Source organism: Hyla sarda, chromosome 11 (genome assembly GCF_029499605.1).
Source record: "Hyla sarda isolate aHylSar1 chromosome 11, aHylSar1.hap1, whole genome shotgun sequence".
Lineage (NCBI taxonomy): Eukaryota > Metazoa > Chordata > Amphibia > Anura > Hylidae > Hyla > Hyla sarda.
In genome coordinates, this window is record NC_079199.1 from 92,277,187 (window position 1) to 92,303,712 (window position 26,526).

General features: G+C 41.6%; 1 protein-coding gene across 1 annotated transcript; it reads right to left on the bottom strand.

The window, feature by feature from the left end:
• Positions 1 to 26,252, bottom strand: LOC130294961 (embryonic protein UVS.2-like). The gene is made up of 13 exons (XM_056545116.1): positions 26,171 to 26,252; positions 25,104 to 25,157; positions 15,871 to 15,915; positions 12,881 to 13,015; positions 11,936 to 12,053; positions 5,346 to 5,524; positions 5,180 to 5,261; positions 4,942 to 5,069; positions 4,686 to 4,801; positions 3,587 to 3,812; positions 2,877 to 2,995; positions 362 to 572; positions 1 to 5 (listed from the first exon to the last, which is right to left on the bottom strand). Exons 1-13 carry the CDS (start codon positions 26,250 to 26,252, stop codon positions 1 to 3), a joined length of 1,500 nt encoding a protein of 499 aa, XP_056401091.1.
• Between the last annotated feature and the right edge of the window lie 274 nt (positions 26,253 to 26,526).

Below are 26,526 nucleotides of genomic sequence, written 5' to 3' on the forward strand. Positions count from 1 at the left end.
TTATACTGCAAAGAAAGATTAAGTTAGAGAAAGATATATTAGAAAATCAAATACCTCCAATTATATAGAAATTTTTCTTGGTCAGTGTCATATTTTAAAATAAAAATAAATTGAATAAAACTGTTCTATTTAAAGATATGGATTAGATAGATAGATAGATAGATAGATAGAAAAAATATACAAAAATAATACATTATGAAAAATTACAATTAATTCTACAAATACATATATAAGACATATCCTCTAGGACCATGTGATAATATCACCGGTATAATAATACAATTATCAGTGAATTCTCATATACATTGTATAATGTGCTGTGTATGTGAAGATTATATAAAGATGAGGCTGTAGGACTCACCAAATGTATATGATGCTGAGAATCCTTTGTTCTGATCGAATTCATCGCTATGAAAGGTCAGCTTCATGGTATTGGACTTAGTGTTAATGACAAATGGGTTACGGTCACCACAGAATGGACCTTTTGAGACCGTCCCATCCAGCCACTTTATGTTGTCATATATGCAGAAAGGACTATCCTCCAGATGGAAATCACTGAAGCTCAGGGAAATCTGTAAGGATTAGACACATACATGATAATGTTATTATAAACCATGGTAATACAGTAACGCTGATCACATTATGACTTATCAATTAACCCATTAACGACAGTGGATTCGCTTCATACCCAGTGGTTCCCTATCTATCAGCAACCGGGACCCCCGACTAATTCCAGGCATCGCTGATTATAGTAACCCTTTAGACGCCACGCCCAAAGTTGATCAGGGCATCTAAAACAGGAGAAAACACATGCCGGTTAGGTAAGCGGGCTGTTCGGGACCGCCATGGTGAAATCACGGCATCCCGAACACTCAGAGGACGGCGAGATGGCCCTTATCTGCCTCCTCGCTGTCCGATCTGTGCCTCGATGCTCCAGCCAGGCTCTGCAGGCTGGAGCAATCGAGCACAGATAGCAGTGATCAATGTTATGCTATGGCATAGCATTGTTCAGTGTATGCAATCAAACGATTGCATGTAATAGTCCATTATGGGAAATAAAAAAAAGTGTTAAAAAAGTTAACCGCTTCCGTAGTTAAAGTTTGGATCACCCCCCTTTTTCCATGTAAAAAAATATATATATCTAAACAAAAATAAACCTACATGGTACATCGCATCCATAAATGTCCGAACTATAAAAATATAATGTTAATTAAACTAGACGATCAATGGCATATCTGTAAAAAAAACAAATCCAAAGTTCGAAATTGCGTATTTTGGGTCACTTTGTATACACTAAAAATGTTTATAAAAAGCGATCAAAAAGTCCCATCAAAACAAAAATTGGACCAATTAAAACTTCAGATCACAGCACAAAAAATGAGCCCTTATACATCCCTGTATATGGAGAAATAAAAAAGTTATAGGGGTCAGAAGATGACATTTTTAAGACATACTAATTTTGGTGCATGTAGTTGTAATTTTTTTTAAAGTAGTAAAATAAAATAAAACCTACATAAATGATGTATCTTTGCAACTGTATGGACCTACAGAATAAAGGTATGATGTAAATTTTACAAAAAGGTTCACTGCATAGAATCGGAAGCCCCCAAAAGTAAAAAAAAAATGGCTTTTTTTTATTTATTTTTTTATTTTGCCTCACTAATATTTTTTTTCTGGTTTTGACGTAAACTTTGTGATGGTTGATTGATGTCATTACAAAGTAAAATTGGTGGCGCAAAAAAATAAGCCCTCATGTGGGTCTGTAGGTGCAAAATTGAAAGCGTTCTGATTTTTAGAGGGTGAGGTGGAAAATACGAAAGTGCAAAAATGAAAAAACCTGTGGTCCTTAAGGGGTTAATAAGGCAGACATGAGAGAAACATACAAATTCTTTATGGCTTTGAGGAATCATGTGGATATATCACTCAATGGTTTGTCCAATCCCATTATGACTAGGCATGCCTGCTGTTTTGGGGTCATGTTTGGCTCAGATCTGTCCCTATATTTACTCCTGTATACGTTTCTGTCACTTGTATCTCAAAAATCATCTCCAGAAGCCGCAATTTTATTATAGTTGAAAGTTAAAAAACTACTTATTGTTGTATTGATTCATTCTCGCCTTCAATACTGTGATTCATTACTATTTATTCTCCCTACATTTAACTCTTCCCTCTCCAGTCCATTGTGGATGTCAGTCTCTGCGCTGGTTGTCCCTCCAGTATAGAATATCATTTACACTCCTCACTCTCATCCACAGAGCTCTCCCCAGTGCTGCACCTCCCTACATCTCCTCCTCATCTCTGTCCACCACCATACCGATACCATTCATTGGGAAAATAATCCCCAAAATCCAAACCTCACATTTCCATCTCCAAGACTTTTCTAGAGCTCGGCCAATTCCCTGGAGTTCTCTCAATGGATCCAAATCTAACTCCCTATCCGCAATATGTTGTGATGATAAATAGACAGATAGATATGAGATAGATAGATAGATAGATATGAGATAGATATGAGATAGATAGATAGATAGATATTAGATAGATAGATAGATATGAGATAGATAGATAGATATGAGATAGATAGATATGAGATAGATAGATAGATATGAGATAGATAGATAGATAGATAGATATGAGATAGATAGATAGATAGATAGATAGATATGAGATAGATAGATAGATATGAGATAGATAGATATGAGATAGATAGATATGAGATAGATAGATATGAGATAGATAGATAGATAGATATGAGATAGATAGATAGATATATGATCAGAATAAGAATGGCAAAGAGTTCATATTTCTATTAAATAAACTATGTTAAAAACTAAAACCCTTTTTGAGTCTTTAGACAATCTTGTAAGAAAAATCCTTACCGTCTTGCCAGCAGGAGCCGCGATTGTGTAGACGCAGTTCAGATTTGCGCCATAGTTATTGGGATAACCGGGAGAAGTAAAGGATCCTTGGGGCATATAGAAGGTTCCTCCACATTGCACTGTGGGAAACAGTTTTAGTATAGTGAATGAAGTACACAAATACATTTATACCTCTTCATATATATATATATATATATATATATATATATAATTATTATTTTTTCCTGATGGTAGTTTTAATGTAAAAATAAAAAACATAACAGCAATAGCACTGTGTGCTAGACAAAGTGGTATCTGTACTGTGTAGTAAATGGCTGATCCTAATGCTTCAGCTCATCCCACATTTTACCACAACTACATTAAAGGGATTTTCCGTGACTTTTCTCAGGATAGACTATTAATCACTGGTCAGCAGGGTGCCAACATCTGGCACCCCCCACTGTTGGCTTGTTTAATGTCCAGCACTCTATTATGAATGGGTCCAGAAGCTTAGCACCATTCTTTTTATAGTCATTTCTCTTATTACCTGCGGCTTTTTTGAGAGCTGAGCTGTAGTTGCCTGTTGTCACCACAATACAATAAAGGGTGCTATGCTTCTGGCCCGATTCACTGTAAAGTGAAGAGTTCTGAACTGCTTCTCATTTATAGCAATGAAAAACAAACCAAAATATATTAATATATAATACAAGAACTAGAATGTAATACTGTACCTGTGCTGTATACAGCGTTGAAGCCAACCCCAGTAACACTGCTATCACTGGAAAACTCAACCAATAGTTGGTTAGTAGATCCAATAATTGGAGGAATCAACCCAGACCCGCAGGTTCTGTCCAATAACAGAGGATAATTCTTAGTGGGTCCATTATAAATCCTAATATAGTCCGACATACAATTAGGAGATGACTGGACATCAAACGCCACAAAGTTCAATGCAACCTATAAAGAGTAATAAAGAAATTCATATAAATAAAATTAATAAACCACTTTTAGTGTGGAATTCACATAGAAATATCATTCTTCATTGTAGAGGGATTTATTTTATTTTTTTTTTACATCTAGTGGATTATAGTAGAAATGTTAAAGGAATAAGACCTGGGCATAAACATTAAAAACAAAAATATAAAAAATTAAATAACAACTATGTGATGGACAATATAGAACTATAGGCTGTATAGATAAAGATGTCAATAATATATAATATATAACCTGACATATCTGTTGGGTAATCTGGGATCAGTAAGGACAGGTTTTCAGTGTGGGGCCGACCCTTTAGGGGCAATTACTTCTCCTAGGTCTAGGGTAGGGGCAGTAGGGATTATATTAGGATAATTTAAAGGGGTTCTCTGCTGCCATGCCTTCCGGAGCTCTGCTCGCAGCGTCCGGAAGTTTATTACTCCGAACGCTGTGTGGGGGCTTCTGTGTTCGAGGTCACCCCCTCGTGACGTCACGCCCGCCCCCTCAACAAAAGTCTATGGGAAGGGGATGTGACCTTTGTCACGCCGCCTTCCCATAGACTTTCGTTGAGGGGGCGGGCGTGACGTCACGAGGGGGCAGGCGTGATGTCACAAGGGGGCGGGCGTGATGTCACAAGGGGGCGGCCTTGAACACGGAAGCCCCGCACACAGCATCTTCGGAGTAATACACTTCCGGGCGCTGTGCGCAGAGCTCCGGAAGGCATGGCAGCGGAGAACCCCTTTAAGAATCCATATGACAATGGTGTTTTACATTGTTTGTTTGTTTTTGTATCCTAAAACATCACTGGCGCTTTGTATGTAAAGGTGATTTAAAAGTTAAAGGGGTTTACTTTACCTGTTGTGATGGTGTTCTTATGAGCCAGACACAGCTGGCGTTATTTGGGTAGGCTGATGGGTAGTTGGCAGAGGTCAGGCTTCCGCTGTTATTATTCAGTAAATTTGCACAGACATCTAGAAGAGAAAATACATCAAATCAATAACTAAAGTTTATATGTCTAAAAATTATCTTTATTGGTCCAATATGGTTCTATTGTGTTGATTAAAGATCTGGGATACAAGTTCTTAAAATCTCTAGACCTGTAAGAACTTACCACATTGATAGAGTTTGTTGATCTTAGACATATCTAGAGGGCTTATTCCATCTCTCTGTCCAATTTGGACATTTGGGTTAGGTTTGGGCACAATGGTGGGTTGTCCTGATTTGTTACTGAAGGCAAAGCTGTCCGATACAGGAGAGAGGGACAAGGTTAAAGTCCAAGATGGGGAAAGAATAATATACCACAAAAAATATATAATAATAATAATAATAAAACAGCAAAACAAACTTACTTATTATAATGCATCACTGAACCATAGTCATACTCCAGACCAAGATTATTGGTGTCTGCTTTGTTAAAATTTGAAACCTCACCTACAAGATAAGACATTTTTATTAGACTGGATTTTGTAATGTTTAATGGAATATTTAAGTATGTATTTATGTTGGGGGCATTACCTGGTGAGATATACTGGTACATGATGGTGACATAGTCATCACGGTCACTTCTCATATGTTCATGGTAGAAGCCCAGGGCATGGTTTATCTCATGCTGTATAATTCCTCTGAACATGCAACCAGCTGAATCTAATCCAACCATCTGACCTCCACCTATTCGTCCTACATAAGCTACACACCTGAAGAGAAGGGAAGCAATACATTATTATAATACTTCTATTGGGACATTGGTCAATTGAAATAAATTGGTATTATAGTTGGAAACCAATGTACAGATAATTCCTGAGATCCTGATACATATTGCATCATATGTCAGAATGGGTCAAGTGAATAAATTTAATGTTTTTTTTTTTTCAATCCATCAGGAAAATACCATTTGTCAATCTGATTTGACAATTTGCCATGGACACCAGCGCTGATTCCAGATCATTTCCACTTCATACTGAAGATAACGGATAATTCAGTATGGAAATTTTTGTCGCAGAATTTTCTCAGTGTGAACATTTTCTTGAAGTATAACGCCCCTTACTTCCCTAACATCAAAATATTAAACTGTGTCTAACAAATAACAAGTATAAACAAAGTATAAGGTTATCTTAGCAGAGAGTATGGAAGAAATTGGAGCACTCACCCTTTATCTTGAACTTGCTTTTATTTCATTGTTACAATGACATGAAACGGTAGGAGCAGAATGTACGGGTGCAGACAGGAGGCTGGGGGAACAGACAGGTGGGGAAGCAACAAAGGTTTCACGTTGTATAGCGCTTCCTCGGGCTCCAACCAGGTTGGAGCCCGAGGAAGCGCTATACAGCGTGAAACATTTGTTGCTCCCCCACCTGTCTGTTCCCGCAGCTTCGGTCCGCACCCGTACATTCCGCTCCTACCATGTCATGTCATTGTAACGATTAAATAAAAGCAAGTTCAAGATAAAGGGTGAGTGCTCCAATTTCTTCCATACTCTCTGCTAAGATTTATTATATTAAGTTTCATTGCTTGTGAGCACCACCCTATGAACACCATACACGGGCCATTCAGCTAAAAATACCTGTTTAAAGGGGTACTCCCACCCTAGACATCTTATCCCCTTTCCAAAGGATAGGGGATAAGATGTCTCACCGCGGGGGTGCCGCCGCTGGGGACCCCCACAATGTTGCATGCGGCACCCACCTGTTTCTTATCCGGAAGCATTGGAGGGTCTCGGTCGCGACCACGGGAGTGGAAGTCCGTGACGTCAGGACAAGAAACAGGTAGGTGCCGCATGCAACATTGTGGGGGTCCCCAGCGGTGGGACCCCCACGGTCAGACATCTTATCCCCTATCCTTTGGATAGAGGATAAGATGTCTAGGGGGGAGTACCCCTTTAAGCATGAACTGCAACTTTCTTACAATCTCCTATGCACGTCTAAAATAGAGGCTTTGGTGCAAGTGTCTATACTCTACCTACATATGAAAGTATAAGGTTAGTAATGCAAATTTTTTTACTAATGAAAATCTTTAGCATTTTTACAAAGATATCAGACAGCAAAAAATTTACACTAAATTGTACAGATTTGTCGCATATTTTATGCTGTTAATTTTTTTCTGCTGTGAAAAAAATAAATAAATACACACATGTTTATTTATAAACAAGCAATTGCATATATTGCTGACGATTACCAAAATATTTCTACATCCGAAGACTTTTATTCCACATTTTTTGCAATCTATTTTAATCTTAAGTGTTTCTGCACACAAAATAGATTTTTTTAGTTGATTTTTGTTTACCCTTAGTTGATATTTTTGTATAAATAGGCAGGTCAACAATCAATGTCCAAGGCTATCATTGTCTTGGGTTTTGTCCCATGAAAATCCTGGTCATAACATTATAACTATTGATATTATACCTATAATTAGAGATTAGGGTAATTTCTGAATTATTGTTGGGTAAGTTTGCTTGAATTGGCTGTTGGATTAGATTTAGATTCAATGGCCATTATGGGCTTCACAGTGCCTGACAGTAGTCAGTACTCTACAATAGTATATAATACACTAAACTGCAGTACACATTGACAAGCCAGATGCCAAGTGCCCAGGCCAGCTAATGTACTTGTGTGGAGGAGCAAGGACTGCTGCCTTTTGCAGGAATATTTGCTTCTGTATGTATCTTCTGCTGTGCCCTACATTATTGGCATATGGTGCCAAGAAAAAAAAGTACAGGAGCAGGGACTCTTGTTGAAAACAAAAGTCCCTGTTCCTGAACACTGAACCACAAAACATACACTGTATGCCTTGTCTCAGAGTAACAAAGCCAGCACCAGCAAATGTATATACTAAGTCATGAGGCCTACAGCATGGTCCCCTTCTGTTCCTCTATGAAGCCGTGTCATGTGCTCTGTATCTGTGTCCCAGTAAATGTTAAAGGGGTTATCCAGGAAAAAACTTATTTTTTTATATCAACTGGCTCCAGAAAGTTAAACAGATTTGTAAATTACAAAGTGAAGCAAGAAAACGGGGAGAGCACTCAGGAAGCAATATCACCTCCTACGACTTGCAAAACGATCCTCGGTGACCTGTCTTAGTGTGTCCTGCGGGGTGCACATACACAAGCATAAAGCATCAAGTACAGAATAAACGAAGAGCACGTACATGCACTCACCGCTAGGCAGAGACAGACGGGTCTGGAAGTCCAATAAGGGGGTTGTTACGCCGAGCGCTCCGGGTCCCCGCTCCTCCCCGGAGCGCTCACGGCGTCTCTCTCCCCGCAGCGCCCCGGTCAGTCCCGCTGACCGGGAGCGCTGCACTGTCATGGCCGTTGGGGATGCGATTCGCACAGCGGGACGCGCCCGCTCGCGAATCGCATCCCAGGTCACTTACCCGTCCCGGTCCCCTGCTGTCATGTGCTGGCGCGCGCGGCTCCGCTCTCTAGGGCGCGTGCGCGCCAGCTCTCTGAGACTTAAAGGGCCAGTGCACCAATTAGCTTAATTGGCTCCCACCTGCTCCCAGACTATATCTGCTCACTGCCCCTGCACTCCCTTGCCGGATCTTGTTGCCTTGTGCCAGTGAAAGCGTTTAGTGTGTCCAAAGCCTGTGTACCTGAACTTCTGCTATCCTTCCTGACTACGAACCTTGCCGCCTGCCCCCGACCTTCTGCTACGTCTGACCTTGCCTCTGCCTAGTCCTTCTGTCCCACGCCTTCTCAGCAGTCAGCGAGGTTGAGCCGTTGCTAGTGGATACGACCTGATTGCTACTGCCGCAGCAAGACCATCCCGCTTTGCGGCGGGCTCTGGTGAACACCAGTAGCCTCTTAGAACCGGTCCACTAGCACGGTCCACGCCTATCCCTCGCTGACACAGAGGATCCACTACCTGTGAGCCGAATCGTGACAGTAGATCCGGCCATGGATCCCGCTGAGGTGCCGCTGCCAAGTCTCGCTGACCTTCCCACGGTGGTCGCTCAGCAATCGCAGCAGATTGCCAAACAAGGACAGCAGCTGTCGCAGTTGACCGCCATGTTACAGCAACTCCTGCCTCTGCTACAGCAGCAACCATCTCCTCCGCCAGCTCCTGCACCTCCTCCGCAGCGAGTGGCCGCTCCTAGCCTCCGCTTGTCCCTGCCGGACAAATTTGATGGGGACTCTAAACTCTGCCGTGGATTTTTGTCTCAGTGTTCCCTGCATATGGAGATGTTGTCGGACTTGTTTCCTACAGAACGGTCTAAGGTGGCGTTCGTAGTAAGCCTTCTTTCAGGAAAGGCCTTGTCTTGGGCCACACCGCTCTGGGACCGCAATGATCCTGCCACAGCCACAGTCCAGTCCTTCTTCGCAGAAGTCCGGAGTGTCTTCGAGGAGCCAGCCCGAGCTTCTTCTGCCGAGACTGCCCTGTTGAACCTGGTCCAGGGTAATTCTTCAGTGGGCGAGTACGCCATCCAATTTCGTACTCTTGCTTCCGAGTTATCATGGAATAACGAGGCTCTCTGCGCGACCTTTAAAAAAGGCCTATCCAGTCGCATCAAGGATGTGCTGGCCGCACGAGAGATTCCTGCCAACCTGCAAGAACTCATCCATTTGGCTACCCGCATTGACATGCGTTTTTCTGAGCGACACCAAGAGCTCCGCCAGGAAAAAGACTTAGAGCTCTGGGCACCTCTCCCACAGCATCCTTTGCAGTCTACGCCTGGGCCTCCCGCCGAGGAGGCCATGCAAGTGGATCGGTCTCGCCTGACCCAGGAAGAGAGGAATCGCCGTAGGGAAGAAAATCTCTGTCTGTACTGTGCCAGTACCGAGCATTTCTTGGTGGATTGCCCTATCCGTCCTCCACGTCTGGGAAACGCACGCACGCACCCAGCTCACGTGGTTGTGGCGTCTCTTGGTTCTAAGTCTGCTTCTCCACGTCTCAGGGTGCCCGTGCGGATTTCTCCTTCAGCCAACTCCTCCCTCTCAGCCGTGGCCTGCTTGGACTCTGGTGCCTCTGGGAATTTTATTTTGGAGTCGTTTGTGAATAAATTCCGCATCCCGGTGACCCGTCTCGTCAAGCCGCTCTACATTTCCGCGGTCAACGGAGTCAGATTGGATTGCACCGTGCGTTACCGCACAGAACCCCTCCTGATGTGTATTGGACCCCACCACGAAAGGATTGAGTTATTCGTCCTTCCCAACTGTACCTCTGAGGTCCTCCTCGGTCTGCCATGGCTCCGGCTTCATTCTCCCACCCTTGATTGGACCACCGGGGAGATCAAGAACTGGGACTCTGCCTGCCATAGGAAGTGCCTCTCCCCCCCTCCCAGTCCCGTCAGGCAAGCCTCAGTGCCTCCTCATGGCCCCCGTCCTGGTGTCACACTGCCCCGTGCCAGGCTTCGCCCTCTGCCCTCCCTCCCCATTCCCACTCCTGCTGTACTACCTGCCGTTGAGGAAACCCTCCATTCTTTCCCAGTGTCCTCATCCCAGGGGAGGCAGTTACCGGACAAAGAAAAGGGGAGACCTAAGGGGGGGGGTACTGTTACGCCTAGCGCTCCGGGTCCCCGCTCCTCCCCGGAGCGCTCACGGCGTCTCTCTCCCCGCAGCGCCCCGGTCAGTCCCGCTGACCGGGAGCGCTGCACTGTCATGGCCGTCGGGGATGCGATTCGCACAGCGGGACGCGCCCGCTCGCGAATCGCATCCCAGGTCACTTACCCGTCCCGGTCCCCTGCTGTCATGTGCTGGCGCGCGCGGCTCCGCTCTCTAGGGCGCGCGCGCGCCAGCTCTCTGAGACTTAAAGGGCCAGTGCACCAATGATTGGTGCCTGGCCCAATTAGCTTAATTGGCTCCCACCTGCTCCCAGACTATATCTGCTCACTGCCCCTGCACTCCCTTGCCGGATCTTGTTGCCTTGTGCCAGTGAAAGCGTTTAGTGTGTCCAAAGCCTGTGTTACCTGAACTTCTGCTATCCATCTTGACTACGAACCTTGCCGCCTGCCCCGACCTTCTGCTACGTCTGACCTTGCCTCTGCCTAGTCCTTCTGTCCCACGCCTTCTCAGCAGTCAGCGAGGTTGAGCCATTGCTAGTGGATACGACCTGGTTGCTACTGCCGCAGCAAGACCATCCCGCTTTGCGGCGGGCTCTGGTGAAAACCAGTAGCCTCTTAGAACCGGTCCACTAGCACGGTCCACGCCTATCCCTCGCTGACACAGAGGATCCACTACCTGTGAGCCGAATCGTGACAGGGGTGCTGGACTTACAGACCCGACTGGTGCCGGAGTGCCATACACCAGTGCCTATGCCGTGACCCGGCACCCCATTACCGGACTTCCAGACCCGACTGTATCTGCCTAGCGGTGAGTGCACGTACGTGATCTTCGTTTATTCAGATTTATAAATTATTTCTTTTAAAAAAAAGTTATCCTTTCAGTACTTATGAGCTGCTGAAGTTGAGTTGTTCTTTTCTGTCTAAGTGCTCTCTGATGACACCTGTCTCGGTATATATATATATATATATATATATATATATATATATATATATATATATTAGTTAGGAATAGCCGTATTAGTCCAGTGATGCGAAAAGCAAAATCATCGGTAGTTGCAGTATCTTGTAATACCTTTTTTATTGGACTAACAAGATTTTGTAGAGACAAGCTTTCGGGATTCCTCCCTTTATCAAGTCATAAGCATTATGACTTGATAAAGGGAGGAATCCCGAAAGCTTGTCTCTACAAAATCTTGTTAGTCCAATAAAAAAGGTATTACAAGATACTGCAACTACCGATGATTTTGCTTTATATATATATATATATATATATATATATATATATATATATATATATATATAAATAAAGTTTTTTCCTGGAATACCCCTTTAACTGAGCATTGAGTTATACAGTTTTTGCATTGCTGCTCAGTGTACAGGTACAGGGACTTCTGTCTGTAAAAGGAATCCCTGCTCCTGAATGCGATTCAAACAAAACTAACACTTTGTCCTTTGTATGAAACTGATATTTTTTTGGAAATTCAGAATGAATATTATTTGTTAACAATCAGTTTGGTCATCTTAACCTATAAACATTAATAACATTCTTCATTAACTAGCATAAGCTTTATATCAACCAAACTTGAAGAAGATGGAATAATAAAACTTACCCCTGTGAAGACATTATGTTGAGGAAGTCTTTCTCTGTTGTCCGGGGCACAAGCCTCACACAGGTAAGAGTTTCAAATTCCTCCATGGAAGTCTTAAATAAGTTTAACTGCCAATCATCTGAAGGATAAAAATATTTAAATAATTAAAGTTTATTTAGTTTTACAGTGAAAGCAAAATACAAATAGTGCAATGTGCTTAAACTAGAGGACATCAGTATGGAGAACATTGGAATGAGTGTAAGATTTTATCTCACACGGTTATGTCCCACAATAGTCAACAATAAGAATCAACAACAAACTAATAAGCATCAATGAATAGACATCCGAAAATAGGACTTTGCCAGGCGCTTCTCCTCAAAGGAATGATAGTCCAGACCATGCAAAATGGATACAGGAACAGTCCCTTTTATTGGTGCACCAATAAAAGGGACTGTTCCTGTATCCATTTTGCATGGTCTGGACTGTCATTCCTTTGAGGAGAAGTGCCTGGCAAAGTCTTATTTTCGGATGTCAATCCATTGATGCTTATTCAATACTGAAGTGACCTAGAGCCACTTGAGAAGGACGCCCCGGCCAGCTGACCTCCGTCTTCATTGTGATACTACGAGCAATCTACGGTGTTGTGCCCGCAGCGCAACAATCTCTGGTAAGCAGAATAAACAACTATTGGGGGCATCCAACAGCAAACAAATGGGGAGGAATTGAAAGACAAGGGAAAAGTAAAGGGAGAGTTAAGAAATTGGGCCAGAAGGAGAAGGACATCAATTATACAGAGCAGTACGGGAGCACTCCAATGACCGCCCAGTCACATCAAAGAGGGGATAGGGATATCCCTAGGTACAGCAAAGAACAGATCTGTGCTAAAATATCTTTACATGATATATCTTTTTTGGACATTTCAACATAGCCACTGTTTGTATATAAAAAAAAAAATAATAAACTTACTATAATTTGAGGAAAAAGAGTAGGGCACAACAACCATTCCATTTGCAGACTTGGGCCACAGGCATTTTGTACATTTCAGAGCACTGCGTCCAGGAGTTATCAGCATGTCATCTTGTTGTACAGCCCTGGTATTGTCTAAATGAAGAAGACAGTGACTTATGTTTTTTTTTCCCAACAAATGTGTATTTTAATCCTACATATAAAATAATTAAAAATAATTAATATAATAATACTACTACTGATAATAATGGTAATAATAGTGATAATAATAAAATAATGAATGTTTAATCCAAGATATTAATGAGGCGCCAGCAGCCATGGTAATTCCAGCTCCAATAGTGTATAATTGCTGCAGTGTATAATTTTCTGTAGTGAAAAAGCTTGTACTTGTATCTTAAAATCGAGCTGGCAGTCCGCCGTGAGGCCAGCTACCGCCTGCCCCAGCCCCTGCCTCTCATGCACCCCCATGCTCTGAGTGTCCACTTGAAAAGGGAGGGACTGTTGTACCAGCAACTTGAACAGGAGCACATTCAGCTTCTGTGCAGTTGGATGAGGAGGCTAAAAAAGCTATAAGTGGCTGCAGTGAAAAAGCTTGTATGTGTATCTTAACCCCTTAAAGGGGTATTCTAGGAAAAAAACATTTTATTATATATCAACTGGCTCCAGAAAGTTAAACAGATTTAGTAAATTACTTCTATTAAAAAATCGTACTCCTTTCAGTACTTATGAGTTTCTGAAGTTGAGTTTGTTCTTTTCTGTCTAAGTGCTCTCTGATGACACGTGTCTCGGGAACCACCCAGTTTAGAAGCAAATCCCCATAGTAAACCTCTTCTAAACTGGGCGGTTCCACGTGTCATCAGAGAGCACTTAGAGAGAAAAGAACAACCTTATCTTCAGAAGCTCATAAGTACTGAAAGGATTAATAGAAGTAATTTACAAATCTTTTTAACTTTCTGGAGCCAGTTGATATATGAAAAAACTTTTTTCCTGGATAACCCCTTTAAGGACTCAGGGTTTTTCCGTTTTTGCACTTTCGTTTTTTCCTCCTTACCTTTAAAAATCATAATTCTTTCAATTTTGCACCTAAAAATCCATATGATGGCTTATTTTTTGCGCCACCAATTCTACTTTGTAATGACATCAGTCATTTTACCCAAAAATCTACATCGAAACAGAAAAAAAAATCATTGTGCGACAAAATTGAAGAAAAAATGCCCTTTTGTAAGTTTGGGGACTTCTATTTCTACACAGTACATTTTTCGGTAAAAATGACACTCTTTATTCTGTAGGTCCATATGATTAAAATGATACCCTACTTATATAGGTTTGATTTTGTATTACTTCTGAAAAAAATCCTAACTACATGCAGGAAAATGTACACAGTTTTGTATTCATTTTTTCATGATATAAAAAGCGACCAAAAATACGCTGATGCCAATCACCCCTAGTCTGCTGCAACCTCTGCCTGATGAATTTAGGCCTCTGTCGCTCCTCTGTGCACGTCCTGGCACTTCTCTGCCTAACATACTTAGTGCGTACAGGAGGGGAGGACAATATGCTTCACTACGCTTAAAACTGTATTTGTCTAGAACAGTAGCAGGTGTGTACTTTTGGCTGGCCTTTCACAGTAACTTGACCCTTAGGACTATAACAGGAACAAAGTGGTATGCACTTATGAATGGAGTACAATATGCTCCACTACGCTTAAAACAGTATTTGTCTAGAACAGCAGCAGGTGTGTACTTTTAGCTGGCCTTTCACAGTAACTAGGCCCTTGGGACTTTAACCGGAACAAAATGGTTACACCACATAGATGTACGTACGTGGCATGCACTTATGAGGGGAGTACAATACGCTCCACTATGCTTAAAACAGTATTTGTCTACAACACCAGCAGGTGTGTACTTTTGGCTGGCCTTTCACAGTAACTAGGCCCTTAAGACTTTAACAGGAACAAAATGTTACACAACCATGTACTCACAGGTTACACTTAATAGAGGAAAATACGCTCCACTACCCAACCTGTATTAGGCACTAATAGCAGGCGATGATGGCTTTTAGTGCTCTGCTCACCCTAACTGGCTGGCTACTATTAGCTTTTTAGTTGTTGTACATACCAGTGCTGCAGCACAAAGTCGCTGTGTACTATACCCAAAATTGCACTTTCTCTCTCAATCTCTCTCTCTTCCCTATCAGTGCTTCTAGGCTGGATTTGGGTTTGAGGTGAATCGCTGCTGTAAAAATGCTTTTCTGTGCAGCACACACTACCCTCTGTCCCTCTCTCTCTCTGCAATAGAACGCTAACACAAGATGGCTGCCGATTATATAGGGCTGTGACATTAAAGGGATGGCTGGCTGCTGACAGGCTGCATGCTGCATGTGATTCAGGGTCATCCCACCTACCCGTGTTCCCGCCTTCCCAGCGTTCCTTGCCCCATGTCCTGACATGTGGGTGGAGCCACCATCTTAGATGCCCTGGAGCCTGTACCGCCCTAAATGGAGTTTAATGAAGCGATTTGTGCGATTGAATCACGGCGATATCCAGATTTTTTGCAAAGACAACTTTTCCTGAAATTCATAACGAATTCGGATTCATTAGATTCGATTCGCTCATCCCTATTACTTAGGATACAATGTATCTCAACTTCTTATTTAAGACAAATAACAAACTTCTATAGCACTTTACCCCCTCACTCACTCACTCACTTCTGTCTACCTGTGCTCTGAAGTATACCAAATATTATGGACTGACTTTCCCCATAATCTGAGCCTTTCTCATGATTCACTAGTTCTCTGAAAGGACCAGATAAAAGGATCGGTGCCTAAGACTGTCAGATGTTACAGTCATCTCTTTACTGTCTGCAGAGAATGAGAGGAGTCAGATCGTTCTGCAGCTTTTCCAAAAGACTCAATTGTCAAACCTGTGTAATGTTGTATATATCACAGGCCTGGATATTCTCAAAAGTATCACACGTTTTATTTCATTTTACCTGGATCTGTCTTTTCAATGTTCTTGATCTGGTTTAACTTATTTTCTGTCGAAATAAATTAGAAGTAGATTAATCGTAATTCATCTAGGAGAAAGTGCCCAAATTTTGGTGGTAAAAAAAAAATTTGCAGAAAAAGTTAAATACTAGGATATTATATAATAGGAACTTGAGAGTGAGTGTTGGGTGACTAAGTGTTTTCTTCCTTATTATAGAATTATCTGAGAACCCGTCATTGTCTAGTCTTCCTACATAAACCTTGTGGGAAAGAAATAGTAACAATGAACATCTTGTCCTCATATCCCGTTTTCATATCTCCAGCCATTTTGAAGTTATGCTGGAACATACATACATTGAGTTCTTCTCAACCAGTGGCTTACTTAAGACAGCAGGTTATTGTGTCCCCTACTTATGGTTCTTTAGCTTTATAATGTTGTCCACTAAAATTACAAGAATTTGTTGCTGGAGTCGAAACCGTATCATGGTCAGTTAGTGTTGGTGTAAAAGCCCTATAAATCCTACTTGTCTTTATGGGGATTTTTCCCTCTTTAATGTGACTTAAAGGGGTACTCCGGTGCTTAAACATCTTATCCCCTATCCGAAGAATAGGGGATAAGATGCCTGATCGCGGGAGTCCCACAGCTGGGATCATGCACGCGGCACCCCGCTTGTAATCAGACCCAGAGCGTGTTCGCTCCGGGTCTGATTATGGTCGACCGCAGGGCGGGCGGAGTGTGACGTCACGCCTCCGCCCCATGTGACGTCACGCTCCACCCCTCAATGCAAGCCTACGGGAGGGGGTGTGATAGCTATCACGCCCCCTCCCGTAGGCTTACATTGAGGGGCGGAGTGTGACGTCACACGGGGCGGAGGCATGACGTCACACGCCGCCGGCCCTGCGGTCGCCGGTAATCAGTCCTAGAGTGAACACGCTCCGGGCACTGATTACAAACGGGGTGCCGCGTGCATGATCCCGGGGGTCCCCAGCAGCGGGACTCCCACGATCAGGCATCTTATCCCCTATCCTTTGGATAGGGGATAAGATGTTTAAGCACCGGAGTACCCCTTTAAAACCACATGTTTTTATCTAAAGAATCCCAGCTTCAATCCCTGGTTCAACTTGTCAAAAAAGACATGGAGGTATGTATATAAATACCAACATAGACACCTATGGGCGCATAACGCGCGCAAAAAATACCCCGAACAGTGTAGTAAATTTATTAGTAATGACAATTCTTTATTAAAAAATAAACAACATTTAAAAACATATAAATGAAATCACACATTAATGGAAAAAATACATGGATACTGGGATGAGAAAGTCCTGTAAAAGTGTAATACATACAGCTGTACACTTTTACAGGACTTTCTCATCCCAGTATCCATGTATTTTTTCCATTAATGTGTGATTCCATTTATATGTTTTTAAATGTTGTTTATTTTTCAACAAAGAATTGTCATTACTAATAAATTTACTACGCTGTTGGGGGTGTTTTTTGTTCGCGTTATCATCCCGTAGGTGTTTAAAACCATATCTTGTAAAATAGCTTGAATGCTTTAAAAGTTTAAAAACATTAGGATCAGGGGGTCCTGTACTAATAATTTTGTAGCATCAAAAACATATTGTTTAGTATATAGTAAATGTTCTGAGCTAAGCCATTTTGTTTGTTGTCTGTTATTTTTATGTTTTCAAAGATTTGCTGCCTTTATTTTAATTGAATATGTAAAAAAAATGTCACTAGAAATAAACGTGCACATTTAAAATGAAAACTTTTTAGAAAACAAAAACACTTTTAGGGGATGTTCATAATTAATTGACTTACTGCAGATTTTTACAGATTTTAAAGTTAAAATCCACAGTAAATTCCCCCCAAACGCGCAACAATCCTGCAGAGTATCCAGCATGTGAACATACCCTTAAGGACACACTTACCATATTTAATTAAACCCTGTATAGAAAGCTGCGAAAGAGAAAAAAAGTTATAATTACAAAAACTTCAATAAATGCACAGAAATAGATGTATACAGAAAAGTTTCATATAAGAAAATGCATGACTATGGGACAGAATTATAAACCTTTCCTTAATGCTAAATTTATGGTGGATTTACTGCAATCTGCATCATGAACTACTTATTTAGTAGAAAGAAAATTCTTCATTAAAATAGGAAGGTCAGAAATAAAATGCCACCAACAATGTCCACAAAACATATTGATAAAAATTGTGTTGCCTTAACATTTAAAACATAAATGTTTCAGAGATGAAATCTATGATGTTATGGAGGACCTAGGGTCAATTAAATATTAAAACAGTGAAATCTAAGCAAAAGGATACATTCTGTTAGAAGATGTTGACACCAGAGTGGGTTTAATGCAAAAAAAAAAAAAAACACTAAAAAAACATTGCAGGCTGCTCCTTTGCAGCTATTTTATCTGCCAAGAAGAGGAAGGATTTCGACCAACCTTTAAAGGGTACCTCTCATCAAAAAAACTTTTGATGTATTATAGATTAATGTATGCAGAATAACTTTACAATTGCATGTTATTAAAAAATATGCTTCTTTCTATGTAATTTTCCACTTTGAAGAAATGACCACTAGGGGTCTCCCTACCAGTCCTGGCAGCAAGCATTTCAGACTCATGCTGAAGTCCTAAACCCTACGAGCTGCCAGTCTGCTTTGTTCACAAAGGAGAACAATCAGAGCTGCCAGCCTGCTTTGTTCACAGCCTGTTTGGCTGTGAACAAAGCAGGCTGGCAGCTCTGAGGGTTTAGGACTCCAGCATGAGTCAGAAATGCTTGCTGACAGGACTGATCGGGAAAAATACAATAGAAAGAAGCATATTTTTCATTAACATGCTATTGGAAAGTTATTCAACATTCATTCATCTAAAATATATCAAAAGTTTATTTGATGAGAGGTACCCTTTAAGTCAGTGCCGTCTAGTAGATGCCTAAGGTCTATTCATATTCTAATGTCTTCATTCATATTCTAAGGTCATCATTCATATTCTAATGTATTCATTTATTGCCATCCTAACATCTCAGCGATTATATGTATTAGTAAACTCTTCTTCAAACGTTCACAAATATTTATTTAAAATGTGACGTCTATGGGGGACATTTATCAAAGCATTTAGTAGTTTTTTTTTTTTTGCTTAAAGGGGTACTCCGGCGCTAAGACATCTTATCCCCTATCCAAAGGATAGGGGATAAGATGCCTGATCGCGGGGGTCCTGCTGGCGGGACCCCCGCGATCAGGCATCTTATCCCCTATCCTTTGGATCGGGGATAAGATGTCTTAGCGCCGGAGTGCCCCTCTAAAATTGTCGCAAAAAAGTTGCATGTACGACTACTCTATTATTTGTGCGACTTTTTCATTGTGCAGTGCCCTAAGCAAAAAATAAAAAGAAGCTTGCTTACCAAAGCAAAAAGTGTTTTTTGACCTGCAGTGGTCAGAGATTTATCAAGTGCGAAAGTCGCAAAAAAAAGTCGCATGGCATGAAAAAAACTACTAAATTTACTCCAGCTCAGACATGGAGCAGAAAAAGACACTACCAAAGCAAAAAAAAAAAAAAAAAAAGAAAGAAATTTATCAACAGGCAGAAACCCGTTGATAAATAAGTCGCACATAAGCAAAAAAAAATTGTAAGAAAAAAAATAACTTAAAAAAAAGGAATACATAAGCAAACATTGATAAATGTCCCTCTATGCGTTCCGCAATGTCAGCAGTAATTGTTAAAAACATATGATAAGATAATGTAATGTGTATATGAGTCTGATCTTACCTGTAATGATGGAGGCAGAGGGACACCTGCTACCGGTCCTAATACAGAAAGGAGGAGGAGGAGGAAGATCTTCTCACCCATGTTGTTGAGATTTCTCTACAATATTGGAACAATTTGCTCTTGGCCTAGATATATGCTAACCTTCATGTCAGGAAAGCCTTATATACATGTAAAGGACAGAAATGTATCCAATCACAAAGCAGAAATAAAGAGATCTGTAATGGTCAAATGAAAAGCCTGGGGCCGGTATATGACTATTACAGATGTATAATTATCTTTATATGTGACCACATGATGACAACCATGGAGATGTCCTACAATTCATTCATGCATTTTATGGTGTACTTTTGTCATTTTCTATGTCAAAAACTGTGTATGTTTGCTTAAAAATAATAATAATAATAATAAAGTAGTAAAAAAAAAACAGTAGTTACTGTATATACCTGGTCACTAACACCTAAAGTTTTCTTACTTTGTTAAATTTTGATTTTTTGGTTGTTGAAGATTTTTTTTTGTCCACATAATGATCAGAAATGGGCAAAATAGGGTTTATTTCCTTCATATGTTGTTTAAGGGGTGTTAAACAAAATCTTTAGGCAAACATGTTATACATAATGGAAATAGTCAGTGATTCCCATTGATGGCATTGGGTGGGAAAGTTATTATGAGCACAACATATTAAATTTATTACATAGTAAATGTCATTTTTATTTTCTAGATAAATAAAGGCAGATTTGTTTTGTAGAAGGTGTGAGTATAGAGTATAGGTTTCCACACAGGTTTTTTTTTCTGGCGTTTATTTGGAAAAAACTGCCACTGTAGTTTTTGACCAAAGTCAGAAGTGGATCCAGCAGGAAGGAGACGTATAAGTCCTTCTTTTATATTCCCCATTCCTTTTTGAATACACTTCTGGTTTTGGCTCAAAAACTACAGTAGCAAAATTCCCCAAAAATGCCAGAAAGACACCCATGTGGAAACCTAGCCTAATAAAATCTTTGGCAGAAATTTACTAATGCAAGGGCAAAAAAAAAAAAAATAAATCTGCTGTAATTTCAACCACATTAATTATGATTTTTATATATTTTTATTGTCAATTTTGTCACACCTGAAAAGTGGCATGTCTTTGGTAAGAGGGGTGTAGCTTTGGTGATAAAGCGTGGCTTAAAGAGGTGGAAAACGATTTTTTGAAAATCATCTGGTGCCAGAAAGTTAAACAGATTTGTAAATTACTTCTATATAAAAAATCTTAATCCTCCATCAAATGCTGTATGCTCCACAGGAAGTTCTTTTCTTTATGAATTTCTTTTCTGTCTGACCACAGTGCTCTCTGCTGACACCTCTGTCCATGTCAGGAACTGTCCAGAACAGGATAGGTTTGCTATGGGGATTTGTTCTTACTCTGGACAGTTCCTGACATTGACAGCGGTGTCAGCAGAGAGCACTGTGGTCAGACAGAAAAGAAATTCAAAAATAGAAGAACTTCCTCTGTAGTATACAGCATCTGATAAGTACTGGAAGGATTAAGATTTTTATATAGAAGAAATTTGCAAATCTGTTTAACTTTCTGGCACCAGTTGATTTTCAAAAAAATTGTTGGAGTACCCCTTCAAGATGTGATACTGTGAACCAAAATTCTGGTGCCTAATACTGATATAGATTAAACCAACCTACAGTTGGTATAAACTGAGACTAGACAGTCTAAGGCTGCATTCACATTTCGTTTTTTACATTACGGGTGCCGGATCCGGCTGGGGGAGGGGCAAACCGGGCTCTCCCGTACCCCAGCCAAACCAGCGCTGAACTCCATTTGCTTTAATGAGCCGACTCCGGTCGGCTCATTTTTGACCCATATCCGATTTTGTGACTGGACCTAAAACCGGGACAAGACTCCTCACCAGAAGCCTGCCGGCCTCCTTCATCCTCTGCCTGTCCCTGAGCTACCATGGTCTCAGATTGCCATGGATTTTATAACGGACCTGCCTTTATCCCATGGCAACACAGTCATTTGGGTGGTCGTTGATCGTTTCTCCAAGATGGCACATTTTATTCCACTTCCAGGCCTTCCTTCTGCGCCACAGTTGGCGAAACAATTTTTGTGCACATTTTTTGCCTTCACGGGCTTCCCACGCATATCGTCTCGGATAGAGGCGTTCAATTTGTGTCGAAATTCTGGAGAGCTCTCTGTAATCAACTAAAAATCTAATTAAATTTCTTGTCTTCCTATCATCCCCAATCCAATGGGCAAGTAGAGAGAGTTAACCAGGTCCTTGGTGACTATTTGCGACATTTTGTTTCCTCCCGCCAGGACGATTGGGCCGATCTTCTACCCTGGGTTGAATTCTCGTACAATTTCAAAGACTCTGAATACTCTGCCAAATCCCAGTTCTTTGTGGTGTACCCTCTTCCTCCCCTCCCCACTCCCACGCCTTCTGGTTTGCCTGCTGTTGACGAAATTACCCGGGACTTCTCCACCATCTGGAAGGAGACTCAAAAATCCCTCCTACAGGCCTAATCCCGGATGAAGAAGAATGCCGACAAAAAGAGAAGAACTCCTCCTGTCTTTGCTCCTGGAGACAAAGTGTGGCTCTCCGCCAAGTATATCCGCTTCCGTGTCCCCAGTTATAAACTGGGACCACGTTATCTTGGACCCTTTAAAATCAAGTGCCAAATCAATCCTGTCTCCTACAAACTCCTTCTTCCCCCTTCTCTCCTAACGCTTTTCATGTTTCTCTCCTTAAACCGCTTATCCCTAACCGCTTCTCTCCCAAGGTTGTCGCTCCAGCTCCTGTCTCCGGTTCCTCCGATGTCTTCTCGGTTAAAGAAATTCTCGTGTCTAAGACGGTCAGAGGTAAAAAAAAAATTCTCGTAGAGAATTGCAGCCCTGAGGAGAGGACCTCGACAAGGACCTCATTTACAAATTTTCGGGTTCCAAAAAGAGGGTGAGACCCAAGGGGGGGGGGGTACTGTTACGCCGAGCATTCCGGGTCCCCGCTCCTCCCCGGAGCACTCGCAGCGTTTACCTGCTCGCAGCGCCCCGGTCAGACCCGCTGACCAGGAGCGCTGCGATAGTGTCCCTAGCAGGGATGCGATCCGCGATGCGGGACGCGCCACTCGCGGTTCGCATCCCAGTCCGCTTACCAGACCCGTTCCCCATCTGTACAGTCCCGGCGCGCGCGGCACCACTCCCTAGGGCGCCGGCTCTCTGCGATTTAAAGGGCCAGTGCGCCGCTGATTGGCACCTGGCCCAAATTAGTGAAATCACCTGTGCACAACGCTATATAACCACACTTCCCCTTCCCTTCCTTGCCGGATCTTGTTGCCATTGTGCCAGTGAAAGCGTTACTTGTATGTCCCAAGCCGGTCTTCCAGACCTCCTACCGTTGCCCCTGACTACGATCCTTGCTGCCTGCCCTGACCTTCTGTCACGTCCGACCTTGCTCTTGCCTAATCCCTTGTACTGCGCCTATCTCAGCAGTCAGTTGGGGTTGAGTCGCTATCGGGTGGAACGACCTGGGGGTTACCTGCCGCAGCAAGTCCATCCCGCTTTGCGGCGGGCTCTGGTGAATACCAGTAACCCCTTAGACTCCGTTCCCCTGATACGGCCCACGTCATCACCCCACTGACACAGAGGAACCACCACCAGTATCCTCACAGTACCCGGATCCTGACAGAAACTACCATTTAGAAAATATCAAAGATTACAGAGGTAACCCCACCCAGATGATAGCTCCTCAATTATTCTTTCTTTCCATGAATTATATTCTTTTACTAAGAATTAAATGGTTTAAAATTGGGTTATATTCAAAAAAAAATTTTTTCAATCTTTACAGTAGCAGGCAGTGTGTAACTACAGACAATTTTATCAATCTGCATGTGACAAAAACAGGAGTCATTTGCTCATAACAACCAATCACAGCTCAGCTTTCATATTTCAATGAGCTTTGATAAAATAAAAGTTGAGCTGCGATTAATTGCTATGGTAAATCCCACCAGTTTTTGTCTCCAAAACATTGATAAATCTGGGTCATACTCTGTAGAGCTTTACATATCTCCAGAGTAGGAGCAAATCCCCATAGCAAACCTCTCCTGCTCTGGACAGTTCCTTACATGGACAGAGGTGTCAGCAGAGAGCACTGTGGTCAGACAGAAAAGAATAACTCAACTACAGCAGTTGATAAGTACTGGTAGGATTAAGATTTTTTTAATAGAAGTCATTTACAAGTCTGTTAAACTTTCTGTAGCCAGTTGATATAAGAACAAATAGTTTTTCACCTGTATATCCCTTTAACAATGGTTAAAAAGCTGTATTTATTTTATACTTTGTAAATCTTACATAGGAAAATCTGAATGATCTTAACAAAAGACACAATGGCTCACAGAAGATTTTTTACATTATTCCAACTTGCATAAAACTTACAAAGCATTGATTTTTCTGGTTGGGCTATAGGTCCATACAAATAGTGATGGAGGCGATGACAAGTGTTGTTGCATGGACAGACTATGCTGACATGTCACCACCATTTGGAGGAATGATTTCACTTTAAATATCCTATTTTGAGATCAGGGAATAAAGAAGGAATTACATTTTTTATATGGAATAACCATTCTGTAAAGAGTCTATTAATGGGAGGATTGCACATAAATACATAAATCCATGGTATACTTATCACAGAAGTGGTGTATGCCTAAAAACATAGCTTTTGATATTAACATAACAAAAAGTTTGTATCTCAGAAAACATATAAATCACTGACCAATAGACCATAATATTACCCATATAGTATTAGGTCCCAAAATAAATCACATTTGCTTACAGGCAGCTTCCAACTTAAATCGCTCACTCATCTGGTGATCTAGGGCCAGTGTCTTGGGTCCCATTAGTGATTCAGCCTATCTGATCATCAGATGTTTTTAAGATTCGGATTCGGATTCAGAAATGTTCCGTTTGCCCTGCGATTCCGCACACAAAGCATATACATAAGGGAGGACTCCTGCTCCTGTACAGTACACAGTGGCTGGGCTGGGTGTAGAGTACCTAGCACAGAAAATGTAGTAAGTGGAAGATGTGATACATACAGCATTGTCACTTACCTCTTGGCCACCTAGTGTACAGGAGCAAAGATGAGACGAATCACAAAAGAATCGCAATAGGCTTTAATTCATTCTGAATCAATTCGCTAATCTTTTTCCATTATTATTTAAATAATAATAAAGCAAAACGAAGTAAACATAAATATTAGCCACTTTATTATCTAAAGATGGTTACAAAATGATAAGTCTGGAACCATTATTTCAATATTTCAGGGATAACTATCACTACTTATAAATGTAGCTCTATAACATTACGGACACTCTACAGCTCAGCCCTTCCCTGGAGGTGACTCCTTAAACCTATTTTTTTTTTAACTCTTGTTAGTTATTAGTAACTTTGTTAATTATCTGTATAATTTACCAATGAGAAAATTGTTCAAGCCATGAACAATGTAATTCACCTCATCTAAAATGCCTAAAGTAAAAAAAAAACAGGGTGGGGGCATGACCAGCGACACTTGAACTAAATTCTTATTGAATCCTACAAAAAATGGGGAAATCTAAGGCACAAAAAGAAGCCAAGGACGCCAATATCCTTTTAATGGACGTTCAACCCATCTACACTTCTTTTCATTTTGTTAGAGAGACCATGTTCACACATTCCGCATCAGAATTCCACCAGAGATTCCGCTGTTTTTGGAACCCAGAAATTCTGATTTCCGAGTATGCAGAAAGAATGAACCAGAATGAAGAATGAATAATTTCTGCAGAATCTGCATGGAATGCATTGCTGCCTATAAGACTGTGCATCCCCAATGCGGTCCTAGCGTGGACATACCAAATGTGTGAACATAGCCTAAGGCATTACTTCCTCTCCACCCTTTTCTGGATGCCAGGTCTTCTCTCTATATTCCAGGAGTCTGACTCCGGCCCCCTTAACCCCACTGTACCTCTACAATCCTCGGACTCCTCTTTTGAGGCAGTGCTACGTAATTTACAAGGGCACCCAGAGATATAAGCTATCCAGACATTATTGAGGGGACATAAAGCTGCTATAGAGGCTTCACACTTACTACTTTATAAGTAGAAAAGTCCGAATAAGGCCAAACTTTGTGTGGCCACTATTATTGATGAAAGAGACCTTGTGCTCCCCCACCTACTATTTGAGGATGCCCCATAGATGCTTAATAGGGTTTAGGTCTGAAGCAATGCTTGGCCAGTCCATCACTTTTACCCTCAGCTTTTAGCAAGGCAGTGGTGGTCTTGGAAGTATGCTTGAGGTTGTTATCATGTTAAATGCTGCCCTGCGGTCCAGTCTCTGAAGGAAGAGGATCATGCTCTGCTTCTGTGTTACAGAACATGTTGCAATTCATGGTTCCCTTGTGCCAACTCCCCAGTGCAAGTAGAAATTAATGCAGCCCCAGACAAAGACCCTTCCTCCACCATGCTTGACTGTAGGCAAGACACACCTGTCTTTGTACTCCTCACCTAGTTGCTTCCACTCACACTTGACACTAAGTAAGTTTATGGTGGTCTTATTGGACAACAGGATATGGTTCCAGTAATTCATGTTCTTAGAGTGCTTGTCTTCAGCAATGCTATGCTATGTAATACTATGCTGGCAGCACTCAAACACACGCTGAACACCTGCACTCAACTTCTTTTGACAACCATGGCAAGGCCTGTTCTATGTGTAACCTGTCCTGTGAAACCACTATATGGTCTTTCCCACTTTTCTGCAGCCAGATTAAGGGACTTGACAATCCTCTTATAGCCTAGACCATCTTTATGTAAAGCAACAATTTCTTTTTCAGATCCTCAGAGAGTTCTTTGCCATAAGGTGC